Here is a 19,783-nt window from a genome sequence, read left to right as displayed (position 1 = left end):
AGAATTACATTTACATAAGACCATGAAGACTTAAATTAAGAGCCACGTTTAAAGTTAGCAAGTAGCTGTAATGAAAACTGACAGTGTAAGAAAATCAAGCTTTTGTCCCATATACTAGAAATAGAGAAATAAGCCAAAATTGCCACCCTTATTTTGCCACACATGGAGATGTACGGTATTCTGAGAACAAGGTAGGCCTAGGCCTAGGACTTGTTCATTGAATGAGTGCGTCTCGTCTGCTCTTTTTACCGATAGGCGATAGTAATATAATAGTATCGACGATATCATCATGATCATGCTTGCAAGAAGTAGGCCTAGTTGCTTGCAAGGTATTCTAATTCTAGTTAGGAAGCCTTTCGAGAAACAGGTTTATTTAGTAAGATTGGAACTAACTCCGTGGTTGGTCGATAAAGATATGACTAACTTGTCCTTGAGCTGAGAAACGGGCCCCTGGAGAGGTATGGCAGTGAGTCCAAACTTCGCGCGTGTCCAAACTTCGCGGACGGTCATTATCTCAAAAACTAGCCAATATCCTTAAAATCTGACATCATCAATGTGAAAAGCGACCTAAAATTACCCTTCGCTGAAAGTTTCTTTAGGAGTCCAGTATTCATGAAAATATAGGCAAAAGATCGGCAAATTTGTCACCGTTAGCGCCCGTTTTGGAGAAAGCAACAAGCATCACGATATCATGTTTTACAAGCAGAAATCATAAAAACTGTGAGTTAAATTTGGTACTAACCTATTCCATAGCATTTTGCCATCAATCTGATATGAATATTTCACTTTTTGAGCTTGAGTTTTTGTTTAAATCTCCACAAAAGCTTTGGTGCGCGAAGTTAGGTCACACTTTTTCTGAACGGTTTTCAAGCACAGCCCGCAATCGCCGATCGGAATAGAATTTTGAGATCGCGATACTGGCGAAACCCCGTGACCTACTTTACATTTTCGTCCATGATTTTATAGTTTACGATCTTGTCGTCAATGTGGTAACTATTTCTTGAATTGGTTTTGTATAAATTATGAATAATTTGTGGACAAAATTAAGCCTGATGAATATTTTTGAAAAGTGCGCGAAGTTTGGACACCCCATCATACTGCACGAACTTCGCTCGAGGTAGGACCCAGCTCAGCTCCGACCCGCTTCGCGGGCCGGAGCTCCCTGGGACTGGGTTAAAGTTAAACGTTAGGCCCATCCTCTACTAGCAGTCTAGGCCAGGGTCTACACTCACTTCAATAAGTATTTTCAACCTGGCTCTTGTTGCAGATGGACGAATACAGAATACCAAAGGTTGGCAATCCTTGTCAGTGAACAAAATGCTGGAAATATTGCAGAACTCCTTTTCATTTCCGGCCATTTCGACTGCTATTGTGAATACAGTTAACAGTATAGTACCGTATTTCAATTTACGCGCGCATCATATCGCGGTACCGGCCGTACGTACGTATACCGTATACCGTATACGTAAACGGTGTCATAGTAAAAAATTGGACCGGGTACCGGCGGTCCAAAACGGCTAGGTGATTAGTACCGCCCGAGTACAATACGGCTAGTCGGGCCCGCATCTCGGGGGGGGGGGGGGGCACTCGACCAAAAAAGTGGTAGGGGTGTGCCGCGGGCGGAGCAAAAAACGGGGTCCTTGGAGCGGGCTTATTGTAAAAAGGAGGGTCCTCGGAATATCATGACTGGTTCAAATTATTAATACTGGGTTTTTTTTAAAAAACAAGTGCACACCGGCCTAGTTACCAATAGTGCATATAGCATTTCCATTTATTTAAAAGCAGGATAAAAGAGCATTGCCTTGCTCACGGGCATAGGTACCGCGGCCGGGGATCGAACTCTGGACTTTCCATTTTTTTTTTAAAGTAATATTTATTAAATCATTCAGTTCAAAATTATATTAACAAAATTACATTGTTCACAAAGTCAAATAAATAATTATTCATAATACAAAAAAGAATTGTACATATACACAAAAAATACAGAATATAGATCGAGTCATGCAAGCCAACAAAATAGATATAACAAAAGAATTTATAACGACGCAATTAAACTGAATGAGTAAACGAAGTAAAAGGCCCTCCCATCCCAACTTTTTGGTCGCGCATGGTATATCCACTCGTGTAAGTCCCCCCCCCCCCCCCAGTGGACCGGGACATCTTCAAAACTTGATATTTTAAACTCCATATTGCCGAACAAGATATGACCCACGTAACAGGCAATGGTCAAGTAAAATCCCAACACTATATAACCGTAAAGTTGGGTATGACTACATTTTTTTTGCTGGAAGTTGTAGTATAGGGTGTCTATCGACGGGTGCCACCTGGGCAACGGGGGGGCAAATTTCTACACCAAAATAATTGACAAGCAGCAAAAAAAAAAAGTTCAAAAGAGCGGGGCCCGCCGGGGGCCACTTGTGGCTCGTCAGGGATCAGTTGTGACTCATCGAGGGGACGGGGGGGGGGCAGGGGTAAGTCCCTTGCATGAGTTGTGACTCGTCAGGGGCCCTTTTTTTGCTGGAAGTTGTAGTATAGGGTGTCTATCGACGGGTGCCACCTGGGCAACGGGGGGGGGGGGGCAAATTTCTACACCAAAATAATTGACAAGCAGCAAAAAAAAAAGTTCAAAAGAGCGGGGCCCGCCGGGGGCCACTTGTGGCTCGTCAGGGATCAGTTGTGACTCGTCGAGGGGACGGGGGGCCCGGGGCAGGGGTACGTCCCTTGCATGAGTTGTGACTCGTCAGGCGGTACTAGTCTGCCCCCCTTACGGTATAGTAGTGCTGGGCACCCTTGGTTTTTTTTTTATTGACGTCATATGCCACGCACACTTTTTCACAAACCTATTCAATATGATTTTTCATATTTTACGGCATTAACTTGTCATGTTTGGTATCAAATTAAAACAATAATGAAAAATCTATTGCAACAGCATTAATATATGGATTACTGGGCATTTTAATCACTTAGATAGGTAAGTTAAAGGTCATTGGAGGTCAAAAAAGGTCAAATTGCCTTTAAAATGTTAGTAAACTACGGAACATACAATGCTAATCAAGTTAGGTTAAGCATTTTTTTTTACAAAGGTTAAGTTTGAGAGTGTGCATACTAGGCGACCGCACAATCACGATTTGTCTGCGATTCAGTTTTAGAATAAAACGTATATAGTAGAAATGATGCTAGTATTGAGACTAAGGAATATCGTACTGTGCAATCAGGCGCGGATCCAGGAGGGGGCCGAGTCGGCCCCGGCCCCCCCCCCCCCTATTTTTTGACAACCTGCAGAAAAAAGTGTACTCTTTATCTTAATAGTAACTACGAAAAACAGAAAGAAAAGTAAGAAAGAGGTATTATACCCATGATGTGCAATTTACAGCCTCGTAAAGGCCGGCCCAACCCCGAAAGGAAACAAGAAAAAGATGAAGGAAAAAATTGAAAAATAGACTTTATATAAAAATTTTCGCTCGTGCATCGCGCTAGCATTGCCTGTGTAATGAATCCCATTTATGAGGATTAAATGACACTTCATATATCCAGTTCTGAAATCAATTTGCACACAATATTTGAGCTCGCACATCAAGCTTTCATTATTTTGTTTGATTTACAGTATTGAAAAATAGACTTTATATAAAAATTTTCGCTCGTACGTGCTTCGCGCTCGCATTGCCTGTGTAATGAATCCCATTCAAGAGGATTAAATGACACTTCATATATCCAGTTCTGAAATCAATTTGCACACAATTTTTAGCTCGCACATCAAGCTTTCATTATTTTGTTTGATTTACACAAATTTTTATATCAAAATTTTCAGCTCGCGCTGCGCGCTCGCATTGTTTAATTTGTGAGATACCTATCCTGTTTGGAAATTCTTGCCAAAATTTGTCAAAATGCTTCTTTATTATGTCAGTATAAAAAAGAATTAAGCTCGTGCTTCGCGCTCGCATTTAATTGTTTGAGACACACAGCTTGTTAATTTAAATAAAAACGCGCTTAGACTGTCCAGTTTTCAGGATGGAATATCAAAAATTTTGAGCTCGCGCTTCGCACTATCATTATTTAATTGGTGATACTTGTATCCTCTTCATTAATCACAAAATACAGTCCTAATTGAGTCCCTTTTCACGTTACTATAATAAAATATCGGCTCGCGCTTCGCACTCGCATTGTTTAGTTGGATACTTATCTTTGTCAGGCGCGGATCCAGGAGGGTGCCGAGCCGGCCCCCCCCCCTATTTTTTGACAACCTGCAGAAAATAGTGTACTCTTTACCTTGATAGAAACTACGAAAAACATAAAGAAAAGTAAGAAAGAGGTATTTTACCCATGATGGGTAATTTACAGCCTCGTAACGACCGGCCCGACCCCGAAAGGATATACCCCAAAAAAAGAATTGGAAAATAGACTTTATATAAAAATTTTCGCTCGCGCTTCGCGCTCGCATTGCCTGTGTAATGAATCCCAGTCAAGAGGGTTAAATGACACTAATATATAACCAATATATATACAATATATCCAGTTCTGATATCAATTTGCACACAATTTTTTTAGCTCGCACATCAAGCTCTCATTATTTTGTTCGATTTACACAAATTGTTAATGTGTATCAAAATGTTCAGCTCGCGCTGCGCGCTCGCATTGTTTGATTTGTGAGAAACCTATGCTCTTTGGAAATTCTTACCAAAATTTGTCAAAATGCTCCTTTATCATGTCAGTATATCAAAAAATTAAGCTCATGCTTCGTGCTCGCATTTAATTGTTTGAGACACACAGCTTGTTTATTTATATAAAAACGCGCTTAGACTGTTCATTTTTTCAGGTCGGAATATCAGAAATTTTGAACTCGCGCTTCGCACTCTCATTATTTAATTGGTGATACTTGTATCCTCTTCATTAATCACTAAAAACAGTCCTAATTGAGTCACTTTTCACGTTACTATATGATAAAATTTCGGCTCGCGCTTCGCGCTCGCATTGTTTAGTCGGATACTTATCTTTGTTCATGATTATAAAAACTGCTCTGAATCTTCAGTTCTAAGGACATAAATATCAAAGATTTTTAGCTCGCGCTGCGCGCTCGCATTATATATTAAGACCACATGAGATACCTTATATTGTTTATAGCAATAAATACTAACATATACTTAAAACTTCAGTCTTTAGTTAGAACTTCCCCCTGAAAAACCAACAAAAAAAAGCCAGATTGTAGCGGCCAATCAAAAAAAATGTTGATCAAAATATTTTTCGGCCCCCCCTATTGGCGAAAGCTGGATCCGCCCCTGTTTGTTCATGATTATAAAAACTGCTCAGAATCTTCAGTTCTAAGGACATAAAATATCAAAGAATTTTAGCTCGCCCTTCGCGTTTGCATCATATATTAATACCACATGAGATACCTTATCTTGTTTATAACAATAAAAACTTATACATATACTTAAGACTTCGGTCTTTAGTTAGGATTACCCCCTGAAACTCCCCCCCCCAAAAAAAAAAAAATCAGATTATAGCGGCCAATCGAGAAAAATGTTGATGAAAACATTTTTTCGGCCCCCCCCCCCCCCTATTGGCGAAAGCTGGATCCGCCCCTGGCAATGTTCGAAATCATCGTAAGAACACCTATCTTTAAATCTGTGACTATTCTATCATCCTTCATAGAATAAAAGCAAATTTGACATCTAGTCGTAATGACGTCATAGCAGTGGTATGATTGGCTATGCTTTGAAACTAATTTTGCCTTTACTCCAAAATAAAGGCTGCAATCTTTCAAAATGGTTATGTTAGTATTCTTTCAATTAATTTTAGCCTCAAATGAAATGATAATTATGTTCTATTCACATTTTCAGAAAATGAGCAAAATACGAAATCGGAGCTCGAACAGTCGTAATTAAGGTACGGCCTTTTAAAAGATCCAATGGATGCTGCATTGGTATCTTGCCGGGAATTTTATTTTTCTGACGTCATAAACAACACCAACTTTTAGCTGCATTCCTATTAAATGTGGCTTTTCTATCTAGCGAAATAAACATACGTTTGAAAACATTAAATAAAATGCAAATTAAATCCACGTAGGATCCTAATATGAATCGCTATGCATTTAAAACGTGTCCAGGGCTATCAAAGGTCACTATTAGGGTCATGAAAGATCAAATTATAGGTCACAAATGTAAATAATGCAACAATGTAGAATATAAATCATATTTGGAATACAAACAATTTTGGCATTTATTTATGTATGTCTATTTTTGGCTGAAAGTTATGCTGATGATGTGCAGAATCCGACGAAGGCTACTTTGGCAACCGTGGGCAGCGTCATTTTCTGACGTTATAAACCACACCATCCTTTTCATATAGGTCAACCTCTAAATTTTGACTTATCTAGTGAAAAAAAAATAAACATCATGTTTGGTATCAAAATAAAGCTTATGGAAAATGGAATGTACATTTTAAAGGTTGGGGAAAATGAAGCACATGTAAAGGTGGCCTTTAGGGGCACGCATGAAAGGTTGATGATTGCGCGAGTTAATAAACAGGACGTTTAATACATCATTTTGTATCAAATCGTTTCATGTGTTTCCAAATAATCTACACCAAACATTTTACACCATGTTCTGTATATACTATTCCTCTCACAACTTCCCCCTGTACCTCTTTGACCAGATGCTCAAAGGATTCCCCTTCATTACTTCGATTCATACTTGCAGTACATGAATTACTATGCAGTGGCCGCGGAACGGATTTCAAAGTGGGAGGGGGGGGGGGGGCTGACCATGCAAAAAATCAATATCATATAGTCAGTTTCACGTTTTTGTACACGGTTTTGGAAAGAAGTGGGGCCTGAAGCCCCCCCCCACCGCTTTCTCGGTCGATGCTATGATTCGACGGCCGACAAGCAACTGCATTAATCCTCAAAAGTTATAGAACAGGGTGAAGCTGACTTGTATATCGACAAGAAAGTTCTTTCAATTCCTTGGGAACAACCACTGTGTCATGAACAAGTACAGGTAGACCCAATGTCCTACTCATGTATCTTCTGAAGATGTAATGGCTGAGTAGAAGCATAATATGTATATATTTTCTGATGACGCTGACATTTCTGTTCTACCAGTGTTCTCATTTTGGGGTTTACAAGTCTTTTGCATACTGATGGAAAAGTAAATATGGCATTGAAGTTTGTAGAAAAAAAAATTGCACAGATAATTCCCCAGGTTGTGATATCACATTGTGTTAATTTGACAAGGCAAAGTTTTCCACTTTAAACTTGCTGCGTGAATAAGATCTTAATCTACAGAATCTGATGCAGAAGAAGTGAAATTAAATGTGTTATATTCATACTGTTCATCTTAACTAATATATATATAAAAAAATATGGTCTTTCTAAAATACTTAGCACTACTTCACATTATTTAGCAAGAAGACAGATGCTTCAAAGATCATGAGCCTACCCCCAAATGACAGGTCAGCAAAGAGCATGAGTATCATTAAAGGCGCTCTTCCTCAGGAGCTTTATCTGGCATGTCTGGAGAGAGCAACTGATAAAAATGACTCCCCTGCAACTTGCCTCCATGTATGGATGGGAAGTATAAGTTATAGGGCTCTCCAGTACCCCAAGGAATTATCAGAACTTGTTCCATGTCGGGGCCACGCACCATGCTCTAGGCTAAGCATTTCACTTTTCGTGTACCGTATGATAATAACATTGTATCATTCTAGATACAAGAAAAACTGAACATGCAGTTGAGACTAAAGAGGGGGGAATCAGTCTGGAAGATGAATGAGAGAACAAAATGTAGTGAAACTAGGATGTAAAATGTCAAATTTGTCTAAATGGATACTTGTCTAAAACTGTGAATTTGAGTTGTAGAAGTAATTTTCTTATATAGGTGCCACATTCTGTCATATAGGCCTACGTGAAATCTGGGCGTGGTTCGTGACGTCTGAAAATGGAAATTGCCAAAGGGTGAGGAGGTAGAACCCGTAACATCCCGTAGAACCCGTAACATCTTTAATATACACACCCTCGACCTTCAACCAAAAAAGAGTCATTCCACATTATAATTATGTTGTCATTCCCCACCAAAAGCTGCTCTATAAATTGGACTTATATGGAATCCGCTCAAATACTAAAAGATGGATAACAAATTTTCTTACACTTACACTCCAACATGTATGTGTAAATTGAAAACACTCTGATTGGCAGCCGGTACTTATAGTGGAACGCCGCAGGGTACTTTACTCGGCCCACATCTGTTTTTGCCCTATATAAAAGATATTCACGACAAAGTTGAATGAATGAATGAATCTTTATTTCGTTTCAAATCCGATAACAAACAACAACAACAGTAAAAAAGTATAAAAAAAACTAAAAAGTAACAGAAAGTGAAATGCAGAATGCAAAACAAATCCTATTAGACCTAAACTATAAGAATGTAAAATTCAAAAAGAAGAAAGAAAAGAAGAAAAAAAGAAAATAGGCAGAGCCCTATTTTTGCATAGATAATTGTGGAAAGAATACAATTTATAAAGTTAGACGAGATATAACAAGCAGGCATTCGTTTACTGATCTAAGTATTTCTTCAGCAAATCGGTCTTTAACTTGTTTCTAAAAACACTGAGGCTAACTGATTGCTTCAAAGAAGAAGGAAGAGAGTTCCATAATTTTGGCCCAGTATAAACAAATGTATTTAGCCGAAAACTAGTTTTGACCAATGGCAAGTGGAGAAAAGAAACTTGTCTTGTATAGTAAGAATGGATTTGGTCATTTCTAACACATAATGAATAAAGGGCAAGAGGAAGTTCTCTTTTATTTAATTGATACATAATGCAACCGAGGTTGAGATCAAATATGTCATGTAAATTAAGGAACTTGTTTTCATGAAACAAAATATTAGTGTGATATCGTGAACTAACTCCACATACTAGTCTAATTACCCTTTTCTGCACTTTTGATAACCCATCCAAATGAACTTTAGCAGCGTTACCCCAGGCAAGGATGCAATAATTCAAGTAAGGCAAAATGAGAGTTGAGTACAACATGCATAAAATGTTTTGGGAATATACTCTTCAATGAATTAATGACTCCTGAATTTCTGGAGAGTAGTTTACATAAATGAGATATGTGAACTTTCGAATTCAGCTTACTATCAATGTGTACCCCAAGGAATTTTGTACTCAATACTTCAGTAATCTGAACATCATTAATTTTAATATTATCTGGCAATATTGATAGGGTATTGCTGAAGAACATGTAGTTTGTTTTAACAAGATTTAAGGAAAGCCTGTTAGCAATGATCCATTCGTTAACAGAAATCAATTCTGAATTGATAGTTTGCAATAAATTGCAGGGGTTCTTTTCAGAAAAAAATATGCTTGAGTCATCTGCAAACAGGATAAATGAAAGGATTTTTGATGACTGAGGGAAATCATTAATATATATGAGAAACAATATAGGTCCAAGGAGTGAACCTTGTGGCACTCCACATGTAATTGACTGCATAGGTGACTTAACACCATTTAAAATACAAACTGTTTTCTGTCAGAGAGGTAGCTCTTGAACCACTCCAAAACCTTATCCCGGAATCCATAGATAGTTTATACAAAAGAATGTCATGGTCAATCGTGTCAAAGGCTTTGGAGTAGTCCAAGAATATACTGACAGTATGGAGCCCATTATCTCTTGCAGAATAAATTTTGTCAATGAAATGCAACAGAGCATGAGAGGTAGTGTGTTTTTCACGAAAACCAAATTGTTCAGGAGCGAGAATAGTATTGATTTTCAAAAACTTCATAACACGAACAGAAATTATTTTTTCAAGAATTTTAGAAAAGCATGTAAGAAGAGAGATGGGCCGGTAGTTTCCAACTTCCTGAGGATTTCCCTTTTTGTAAATCGGCACAACTTTGGCTATCTTCATACTCAAAGGAACGATTCCATGTACAATAGATAAGTTGAATATATGGGTAATAGGAGAAACAATAAAATGACTTCTTTAATAAGCTTGTTAGATAGTCCATCATACCCAGCAGCCTTATTTGTTTTCAAATTATGAACAATGTCAATCACTTCCTTTTCAATGACAGGAGTAAAGAAACATGAACAGGGAAGTCGACTACCAAGGTAATCATGGAATAGTTTTTGACTAGCGGGAAGACTAGATGACAAATGATTTCCTATTGATGAAAACAATTGATTACAAGCGTTACTCATTTGTACATGATCTTCAGTCAAAACCCCATCTACTAAAAGTTTAGAGGGACCCTGACTCTTTTGTTTTGAATTTAGCATTTGTCTTATAACTTTCCAGGTTCCCTTCATATCTTTGAAGACTGACTTAAACTTTTCATCATAATATGATTTTTTAGCGTCTCGTAGTACAGATGTTAAAATATTCCTATAGCAAGAGTATTTTTGCTTTGCTCCTAATGTTCTTCTTAGTTTAAACTTGCAAAATAGTTTATTTTTCTTGTTGATACATTTCAATAAAGATTTGGATACCCAAGGCATCTGAGAATATTTTCTTCTATCTTTATGTTTCTTGCTTAGGAGAGGGAAATTCTTTTCATATAGAGCTGTTACCAATTCAAGAAATTTACAGTAAGCTTTTTCAACGTCAGACTCATTTAAGACAACACTCCAATCGGTTGCATTTAAATCACACTTGAACCTTTGCATATTTTCGAAGCCAAAATTACGAGAAAAAATATTTTCATTAATATTCCTTGAGTTTCTGATACTTAATGGAAAAGAAGTACTACTAAATTATTTGCTGATGACTGTTTGCTATATCGCCCAATTAAACCAACAAGTGACCCAGATATTCTTCAGAAGGACATCGATGAAATGGTCAAATGGTCACAAACCTGGGGGCCGGATGAAGTTCAACCCCCAGACATGTGAATCAATGCATGTTTCAAGAAAGAGGAAACAATGCAGGTGAAGCTTCATAATCCTCGGTGTCACCTTGGACGAATGCAAGCAGATCAAATACTTCGGAGTTGTAATCCAAAATGATCTCCGATGGAACAGCCAAACTCACCTTGCAACAACAAAAGCAATAGGAGTCTTGAGCTTCCTTAGACGAAATTTCCATCACTGCTCAATTTCTGTAAAAGAAAGACTCTATCTTACCCTCGTTCGACCACACCTGGATTAGTCGCTGCTTGGGACCCTTGCACATCGTCAAATATTTCTTCCCTTGAACGAGTCCAGAAACAAGCAGCCCGATTTGTAACAAATACATATGAAAGAGAATCGAGCGTTACCCAACTGTTAAATTCACTCAAATGGAATTCTCTCCAAGAGAGACGCGAAGCACACCGTTTAAGCTGATTCTCCAAAATGTTACATGGCAAACTGGATATAGACGCCCGAGCAAACACAAAACCTAAGCCAAATAGGAACATACGGGGACATTCCTTCCAGTTTGAGGTACCATTTTCGAGGCTCGATGTGTACAATGTGTACATTTGGGTGCGTCGTGGTCTAGTGGTTCTGACTCTCGCCTTTGAAACAGAGGGTCGTGTTTCCGAATCGTAGCCATGGCGTGTTTTTAAGCAAGAAATTTAGCCACACTGTGCTGCACTCGACCCAGGTGAGGTGGATGGGTACCCGGCAGGAGTAATTCCTCACATGCACTGAGCGCCGGTGATATGGTAGCTCGAGCTAAAGCCGGGGTAATAATAGCAGCGCTTTGTATCCTCTGGAAAAAGCGCTGTATGAATCCAGCTATTATTATTGTTGTTAAGAAGTCTTTCTTTCCCCGCACAATTGCATCGTGGAATGATCTCCACCCTATCCTGGTAGGTCAAACCGACCCAGATAAATTCAAAGCCGCGATTCTAAAAGCTCCCTCAATCAACCCTCAACCACCACAACCTCCAGTTAAAATTCCATCAGGAGTAATTTGGAGGAACTACAAGTACCAAGTATAAGTTACATTTTTGGCATAGTTTGACCTTTTATAACCTTAAAATGACATTCAATTGATCTGGAATTTTTTTTAAATGCCAATAGTGATTCATATTATGTGGATTTTATTATGAATTTGATTTAATTCGATATCAAACATGACATGTTTATTCCGCTAAATATTTAAGAGGAATGTAAAAAAGCTTTGTATATGTGAGGAAAATTCCGAACCACTTTCCCATTTATTCAAACTCGGATTCATATTCATTATACTTTGCAGCACCAAGGGCGGAAATCTCTCCCAAAAGGTAGGGGGACAAGGGACCGGAAAATTTCACAAGCAAAAAAAAGTTATCATCACAAATTTCAGGTCATTTCGACGAAAATAAATTTAACAAGCAAAAACAAACAAAAAAAGTTATTATCCTAAAGGAAGGTTATCTTGTCCTAAAATACACGTTTTATTTCGATTTTGAATGATGAATTTCTTACCATCACAAAAGAGCAAAAATAGTAGGGGGGAACAGTTGATATTGTGTCCCCGGGGCACAATTAAAAAACATCCTTTCCATCCATTCTCCCTCCTCTCCCGTTCCCCCTCATTTTCTTTCCTATCTCTCCCTTTTGCTTCTCTCTCGTCTATTTTGTATTCTTTCTTTCCTTGTTTTATTTTACTCCACCCACTGGCGGCACCAAGGGATGAGGGAAAAGTCATGACCGTGGTTGCCCATGCTTGAAATAGCCCTTTATTCCGTTAATTTAATTTTAGCCCCCTAAATGTACAAGAGCCGGGTCAAGCTAGTGTTTATCTGGTTGCCCGAGTAAAGTTCTACAAGTTAGGATACCTGGTTGCCCAGACTAGGCCGTCAAGATGTCACTGGAGGCCCCTTGAAAAAAATTATTCTTTAAAATGAAAACAAAATTTAAATAGCCCTTTATTTCATTAATTTTGTTAATTTGAGCCCACTAAATATGCATGCGCCGGGTCAAGCTAGTGTTTATCTGGTTGCCCGAGTCAAGTTCTACAAGTTAGGATACGTGGTTACCCCGGCTAGGCCGTCGGGATATCCCTGGGGGCCCCTTGTAAAAAAAAAAAAAAATGTCATGCCCTTTTATTCACTGAAGTTTGTCCCCTAAATGTCCTCGTACTTGGGCAAGCCAGTGTTTATATGGTTGCCCGAGACTTGCTGCACCTGTTAAACCCCCTAGTTAGCTTTCGAAACCCCTAATTTTTTTAATATTGTATATTGGTCCAGCTTCACAGGCGTTTAAATATCGAACCTGAATATCCAACCAACTTCCTGCCGGTCTGCTGCTCATTCAAGTCCAGGCAACGAGTTAGTAAGTCGAGGGAACGAGTTAATAAGTCGTGGGATCGAGTTAGTAAGTCGAGGGAACGAGTTAATAAGACGAGGGAACGAGTTAGTAAGTCGAGGGAACGAGTTAGTAAGTCGAGGGAACGACTTACAAAAAAAAATGACATGTCACCTTAGGGGTTCCGTACAAATTACAGTTTGCCCCAAAACATTTTTTAATGTGATATTGACAATAGTAGTGATCACTTAATTTCAGGATTTAGAGAGTTTATTATTATCAATATTGATGTTATTGATGATACAGAAGACACTGGTAAAGTATATTACATACTATATTTATTCTTTGTTCTCATTGACAAGGGGCAAATCAAATAAATAAAAGTGAAACTCGATTGCTGTATAAACAAATAAGTAAATGTGAAATAAAGTGTAAATACTGCTATCCTATACAATACACAACAGATACTCCAATCACTTCCATTCTATGATAAAAAAAAATATCCAGGTGGGATTTTCAAGAAACAGGGCCTCCCACTACTAGTAATTCGAAATCCCATATCAAATGTTGCATACATTGTCTGACGAATGAACATTGAATAATATTTTCCAAAAAGATTAATGTCGGGAAGAACTTTGGGGTTGCATTTCTGCATGTCATATTCTAACTGCTCATAATGTCATGCATTATTTTATGGACAGCTTGATAAAAGACCACCTGGGACCATAAAATAAATACTATTATCACTTATGAAAGGCATTTTAGCAGATAAATAATTGTCATATTTCGCTTGCTAGTTTCAATCCAAGACAATAAATGGGGTAAATATTTGCCAGGTTACCCTCCCTTTGCTTTGCCCATAGGAATGCTGCATAAAAATAGAGGGCAATGCTGGTCGATATTTCTGCCAGTGCGCAGGAGATGCCGATCTTGATTACTTTAAAAAAAAAAAATTAAAGCAGTCATTTCAAGACTGTTGGTTGAAAATAATGCGGAGGTTGAGTGAGGGTATTTTGGTTTCCCACAAATTTCATGTGAATGTAATGTGAGAACTTAAATTGTTTTGAATAGGATGTCATGTATCAATCAGAAGCAAATATTTTGAAAGAATTGTTTCATTGAAATGTTTTGGTGGATAGTACAATGTAATTCAAGCTACTATTTGAAGCAAATTATATGCCTTTTTGCTTGTCACTCTTTCTGATTTCAGGTTATTCACAACCTTAGCAAATTAACCCTTAATAAGCAATTGTGACGTAATGTTACATTGCAGTCGCGCATCATGCATGGCGCGCACATACACTCAACACGTAGAAATCTTGCGCCGTGCATTATCTACAATGCGTTTGTTCATAAACTGGTTCCAGCCAGATTTCTCAAATACTGAAACTAGCAATCAAAATCGGCTCCTACTTCGCAAGTGCACTAGAAGAAATATGGCCAATATTGCTCTCTGTTTTGTAAAGGATTCCTATGGGTAAAGCCAAGGGAGGACAACATGGCAAATGTTAACCTCGTCGGTCTCAGAATGAAAGTAGCAAGCAAATATGACTTTTATTTATCTGCTAAAATACCTTGTATAGGTGATTACAACCAATGGACAGCGAAGTACCAAGGCCTGTTATTAATCTGATACTAGTATTAGGGTCCTACAAGTAAATCATGGTAATCTAAATTGTCCAGAGGAGCTTTTTATACCTCTGTCTTATAATCAACAAAATAGATAACTTAAAGGGGAATGAAACCTTTGGAACAAATAGGCTTGTGTAGAAACAGAAAAATCAAAGAATAAAGAAAGTTTGAGAAAAATCGGACAAATAATGAGAAAGTTATGAGCATTTGAATATTGCAATCACTAATGCTATGGAGATCCTCCCATTGGCAATGCGACAAGGATGTGTGATGTCACTGATGAACAACTTTCCCTTTGGTGGACTATAAAATACCCTCAAAATGTCTCTTTTTGCTCTTTCTTATGATGATACAAACTCTCTATCCATGATGTATTCTAAAAAAATATGTATTACATGCCCTCATGTAGAAAGAACACATGATCTATGGATAGATGTAATAAAAGAGGCAATTCAAGTGAAATATATACTAAAGTAATGGCAGAGTTGTTCACAAGTGACATCACACATCTGTGTCGCATTGCCAATTTGATATCTCCATAGCATTAGTGATCGCAATATTCAAATGCTCATAACTTTCTCATTATTTGTCCGATTTTTCTCAAAATTTTGTTGATCTGTTTCTTTGATTTTTATGTTTTCACACAAGCTATCTAGTTCCAATGGTTTCATTCTCCTTTAATATATATACCCAAATCAAATACAGTCATGTACAAAGTTAAAAATACAACTAAAATAAAATGTTCAAACTGAAACTTACATGTAGCAGCAAACTTACCATCCTAACGATATATCCAACAAAACCCTAGCAATGGTGAGGGTGGATAACAAGCAATTCAGATTAATTCTCAACTCCACACAAGTTAATACCCATATCCTTTCCAGCCCAGGGCTCCGTGAAACAAAGATTAGCGATCCATCGCTAAATGAACTGACCAATCAATATCAATGTTACACAAGCAATAGGTATAAAATACTGACCAGGGACAAATCAGTGTGGTTCTTTCGTAATTGCAATTCATCGCAAACCTTTGTGTTACGGAGCCCAGGTCTCACATTTATATTCTAAAATTGTCAAATTTTTCTTAGTACCTAATCAGATCATTACTCACAGATGGACTTATGAACCAAACATTAATTCATTAAATTCATTGGATCTATAGTGCCATCCACTGAAAATGAGTTTCTTATAATCAGTATAGATATCGTGTCGTTGTGTCATGTGGAAAAATAGTCACTTGCTTTTGAAACGTCTATATTTCAGAAATCAGGGGTTATGCTTGTCTATTTAGCACCATGTACATGTAGAGCATACAGGAAATATCTCAAATCAAGAAAACAGTCAATCTAAAAAAATTAATGTTGTTTCCCTGTTAGTGGACGACAGTATAAAAGAACCATTAAAATGATTGACCTCCTTGATATTTGACCCAGGGCTCACTTGTGATCTCAAAACCCAATCTCATCAGCAGAACTCACTTCATTTCGAATACATGGGCCAAGAATGAAGATTTCTTTTTTCTAACTCTTCAGTTTCATGCATTTTTATAGCCACATATTTCATTTAATAAGTGGAATGCCTCTGTAAGTCTTGCCACCATTACATTATTCCAAAAGGGAGAGCTTACTTTGAAAGCAAATACGATATGATTATTCACTAAAAAATGGCATTCATATATGTTTGTAGTTCATACCTTCAATGACCTTTGACCTTGTTCATGTAACCTGAAACTTGTGCACATTGATCCGTGATACTTAATTACCCTTACATGTATGCCCATGTTTCAGGCAAAGGTCCATTTAATTTCAAAGTTACGAAGACATTTAAAAAAAAACAACAACCCTGAAATGGTGAAAGTTCATTGATCCTATTGGCCTTACTTAATCATGTGACCAATAACAATCAGTGATATTTAATTACAAGTCAATTAACCAGATCCATAATCTGTCAAAGTTACAACAATTCGAAAAAATAAGCTCCACATGGCCAAAAGTTCATTGACCCTAAACGACCTTTGATCTTAATCATGTGAGTGACCTGTATGTGAAAATTGTGCTAAATGATCAGTAATACTTGGTTACTCCTATGTCCAAGTCTCATGAACTAGATCCATATAGTTTTAAAGTTATGCTAATATCTAAAAACTTAACAACCTTGGTTAAGATTTCATTGTTGAAAAGCAAAACATGGTCAAATTTCATTGAGACATTGACCCTAAATTATCTTTGACCTTGGTCATGTCACCTGAAACTTATGTAAGATGATCAGTGAAACTCTTGTCATGACCCTTGAATCCAAGTTTCATGAACAAGGTCCATACACTTTTTAAATTATGATGACATTTCAAAAACTTAATCCTGGTTATGAGATTTTAATGTCAACACCAATGTCATCAGCATCGGAAAATCAGGGCCTGCAGTCTCACTCTGGTAAGCTGACGAGACAAAAACACTTAAATTCACTCAAGCTATTCACCAGAAACGACAATAGGACTTTATGTCATGTGATAAGAGTTGTGACAACATGCATTTGCATAAAGAAAAGTCTAATAATGTTGTTTTGCAGAATGCAATTTCAAATATTGTATAGATGATTTTCAGAGAAAAAAAGTATTAGTGTTTAAACAGATAGGACCTCATACCTTTACACCTTATTTTCATGTTATCGTTTTTGTTTGTTTACAGCTGATACATGTATGTTAGACAAAGATGATTATTTGATCTCATACAGACACGAGATTGGAAAGCTATGTAAAATAAGCAGCAAATAAGACTTAGCCAAATGTAACTTCTTGGGCTTTTAGTTTCATCAATTAAGGAAGTAATACTTTTAATGCTACATTTCTGTGTGAATTTATTGCATTGAATATTTGGATAACAATCAAATAATGTTTTCTACAGTATACAAAAGCATGTGATTCCATTCATATAGAATGACACAATATCATTCAAGCCATTGATAATCACAATGTCCATCATTGAGAACACATTGAGAATTCATAAATACCCCTCTTACATACTAAGACCTTCTGTGACCAGGCACCTGTAATATAAAGCTTGCTAGCAATTATTGTAGAACATTGATTGATTGCAGTGACCACAATCAACACTGAACTGTAGGAACAATCAGTCATCTGCTCTCAATGAATTTAGATGGAAGATGATATAGACGTACTATACCGGATTTTCCACCAGCTAGAAACCACTTGCAAGATGCTTTATTTGGACTCCATTGCAACTGAAAAAAAAAAAAAAAATATATATAAATTTCAAGTAGGCACTACCCCTGTTTTTTAAACTGACAATACATCAAGTACAAGATACATGAAGATTTGAATCACGGGCTAGGTATGGAATTCTGGAAAGTCTTGGAGATTTCCTCATAAGTTCCCCATTTAATGAAGTGCTGAACAGACCACCAAAATTGTATACTGAACACTATTAGTGCTCAATTAAGTCGATTAAGGCCAATCGAATGCACATTTACAATGCAGATTTTTCTGCTAATGCACAGAGTCCCCCCATTTGGCTGGCTTGCAGCTGAGCCACAGTTGCAATGCACCATAAGCTCGATATATTTCAGCAAATATCTTTTGCTGAAAATTATGTTGAAAGTTGTGTATGAAACATGATTAGAGATTTGTTGAATGATGTTCAAGTTTTGCTTTCGTGTCACTTAATTTCTGATATTTTTCTTGCAATTTTGCTGCTTTTCATTTTGTTTTTCACTTTAAAATATTTTCTTATTTTCATATCTACATCTTTTATGCGCAAGTACTACTAGAGGGATGTACCCTAATAGAAGGAGGATTTGTAGCTTTCTCTCTTATCTTGAATTGCCTTTTTCTCCCTGGAAAGGAGGGGGAGGGGGGCTATTCTACAGTGCGTATAAAAAAAAACGGGACAGTTTTGAAAAGTCTATAAAAAATTGTTTCAAAATATTATATCTATATTTTGATGTTAATAGATGCTCTTAGATCTTATCTTTCAATTGCCACTTAAAAAAATAAATTTTGGTCATGCTTGAGCGAACACGGGACATTTTTGTCGGGGGTTCAAAAGAAGGCTTGCGCCAAAATGGCAGAAATGAAAAATTTGAATAGACTTGTAGCTAATCAGCAGACTTTCTCTCAATCTTTTCACTTTCTTTGCCATAATTTTCGAATTATGCTGTCAAATTCCTTTTTTTTTACAAATTTATTTATTTACCTGAATTATTTTGTTTTTCATTTAAACTTCTTTTACCTATGAATTTTCCTTCATAAATAAGACAAGAAGATTTTTTGTCAACCCAAGTAAGAAGATTTACATTATTAATTGGGAGAATTTGTAATTATTCAAATTCATTTTTTTATGTGAAACAAATTATGGTATGGTACCTTTAAAAGACATGAATCCATTTTCAAGGGGATATTGAATCTTTCATCAAGTTTAATTACGTTCTTGACAGGACAAAGAGGAAAGAACTCACATCTTTCAATGGCAATGGTGTATTGAGTCAATTTTGAAGGGGCAAGATATGACAGATCAGGTAAAATGTATTTAAAAATTGTGAAGCGAGAAAGCAAAAATTTCCATATTTTTTATCAAAATATCAAATTTTGTGATTTTGACATAATATTAAGAAAATGATATATTTCGTTTTCTATGTTTTCTATTATTTTTCCTTCCACTTTTTTTCTTGGTCATGATTTTTTTTTAATTGGTGAGACAGAAAGGAGCTAATTCCACTTTGACCAAAATTAATTTTAATGTCAAATATGCTTTAATATCTCAGACATGAACAAGGGATTTGTTCATTAATCAAATGAAATCAAATTAAATCTATCAATTCATTAATTGAACTATCTAAACATTAAGGTTTGCATTCAATACATGTGTAATTTATAACCCTGTCTTTAATCATTTTGGTTCATATTTCATCATCATTGGTGTAGAA

General features: G+C 36.8%; 2 protein-coding genes across 6 annotated transcripts in view; both read right to left on the bottom strand.

The window, feature by feature from the left end:
* The window catches only part of LOC121410062 (telomeric repeat-binding factor 2-interacting protein 1-like), a 47,220-nt gene extending 45,847 nt beyond the window's left edge, over positions 1 to 1,373 (bottom strand). For all 3 annotated transcript variants that reach the window (XM_041601913.1, XM_041601914.1, XM_041601916.1), the window contains exon 1: positions 1,233 to 1,373. In XM_041601913.1, the coding sequence (XP_041457847.1) occupies positions 1,233 to 1,358 (126 nt within the window). In that variant the 5' untranslated portion in view covers positions 1,359 to 1,373. The remainder of the gene's footprint in view (positions 1 to 1,232) is intronic.
* Positions 1,374 to 16,127: 14,754 nt separating this feature from the next.
* LOC121410061 (general transcription factor 3C polypeptide 2-like) overlaps positions 16,128 to 19,783 on the bottom strand; it is a 48,066-nt gene continuing 44,410 nt past the window's right edge. For all 3 annotated transcript variants that reach the window (XM_041601910.1, XM_041601911.1, XM_041601912.1), the window contains one exon: positions 16,128 to 18,082. In XM_041601910.1, coding sequence (XP_041457844.1) covers positions 17,975 to 18,082 — 108 coding nt within the window. In that variant the 3' untranslated portion in view covers positions 16,128 to 17,974. The remainder of the gene's footprint in view (positions 18,083 to 19,783) is intronic.

The sequence above is a fragment of the Lytechinus variegatus genome, chromosome 3 (genome assembly GCF_018143015.1).
Source record: "Lytechinus variegatus isolate NC3 chromosome 3, Lvar_3.0, whole genome shotgun sequence".
Taxonomy (NCBI): domain Eukaryota; kingdom Metazoa; phylum Echinodermata; class Echinoidea; order Temnopleuroida; family Toxopneustidae; genus Lytechinus; species Lytechinus variegatus.
Note: the sequence above shows the minus strand (reverse complement) of the source record. Positions and strands in the feature narration are given on the sequence as shown.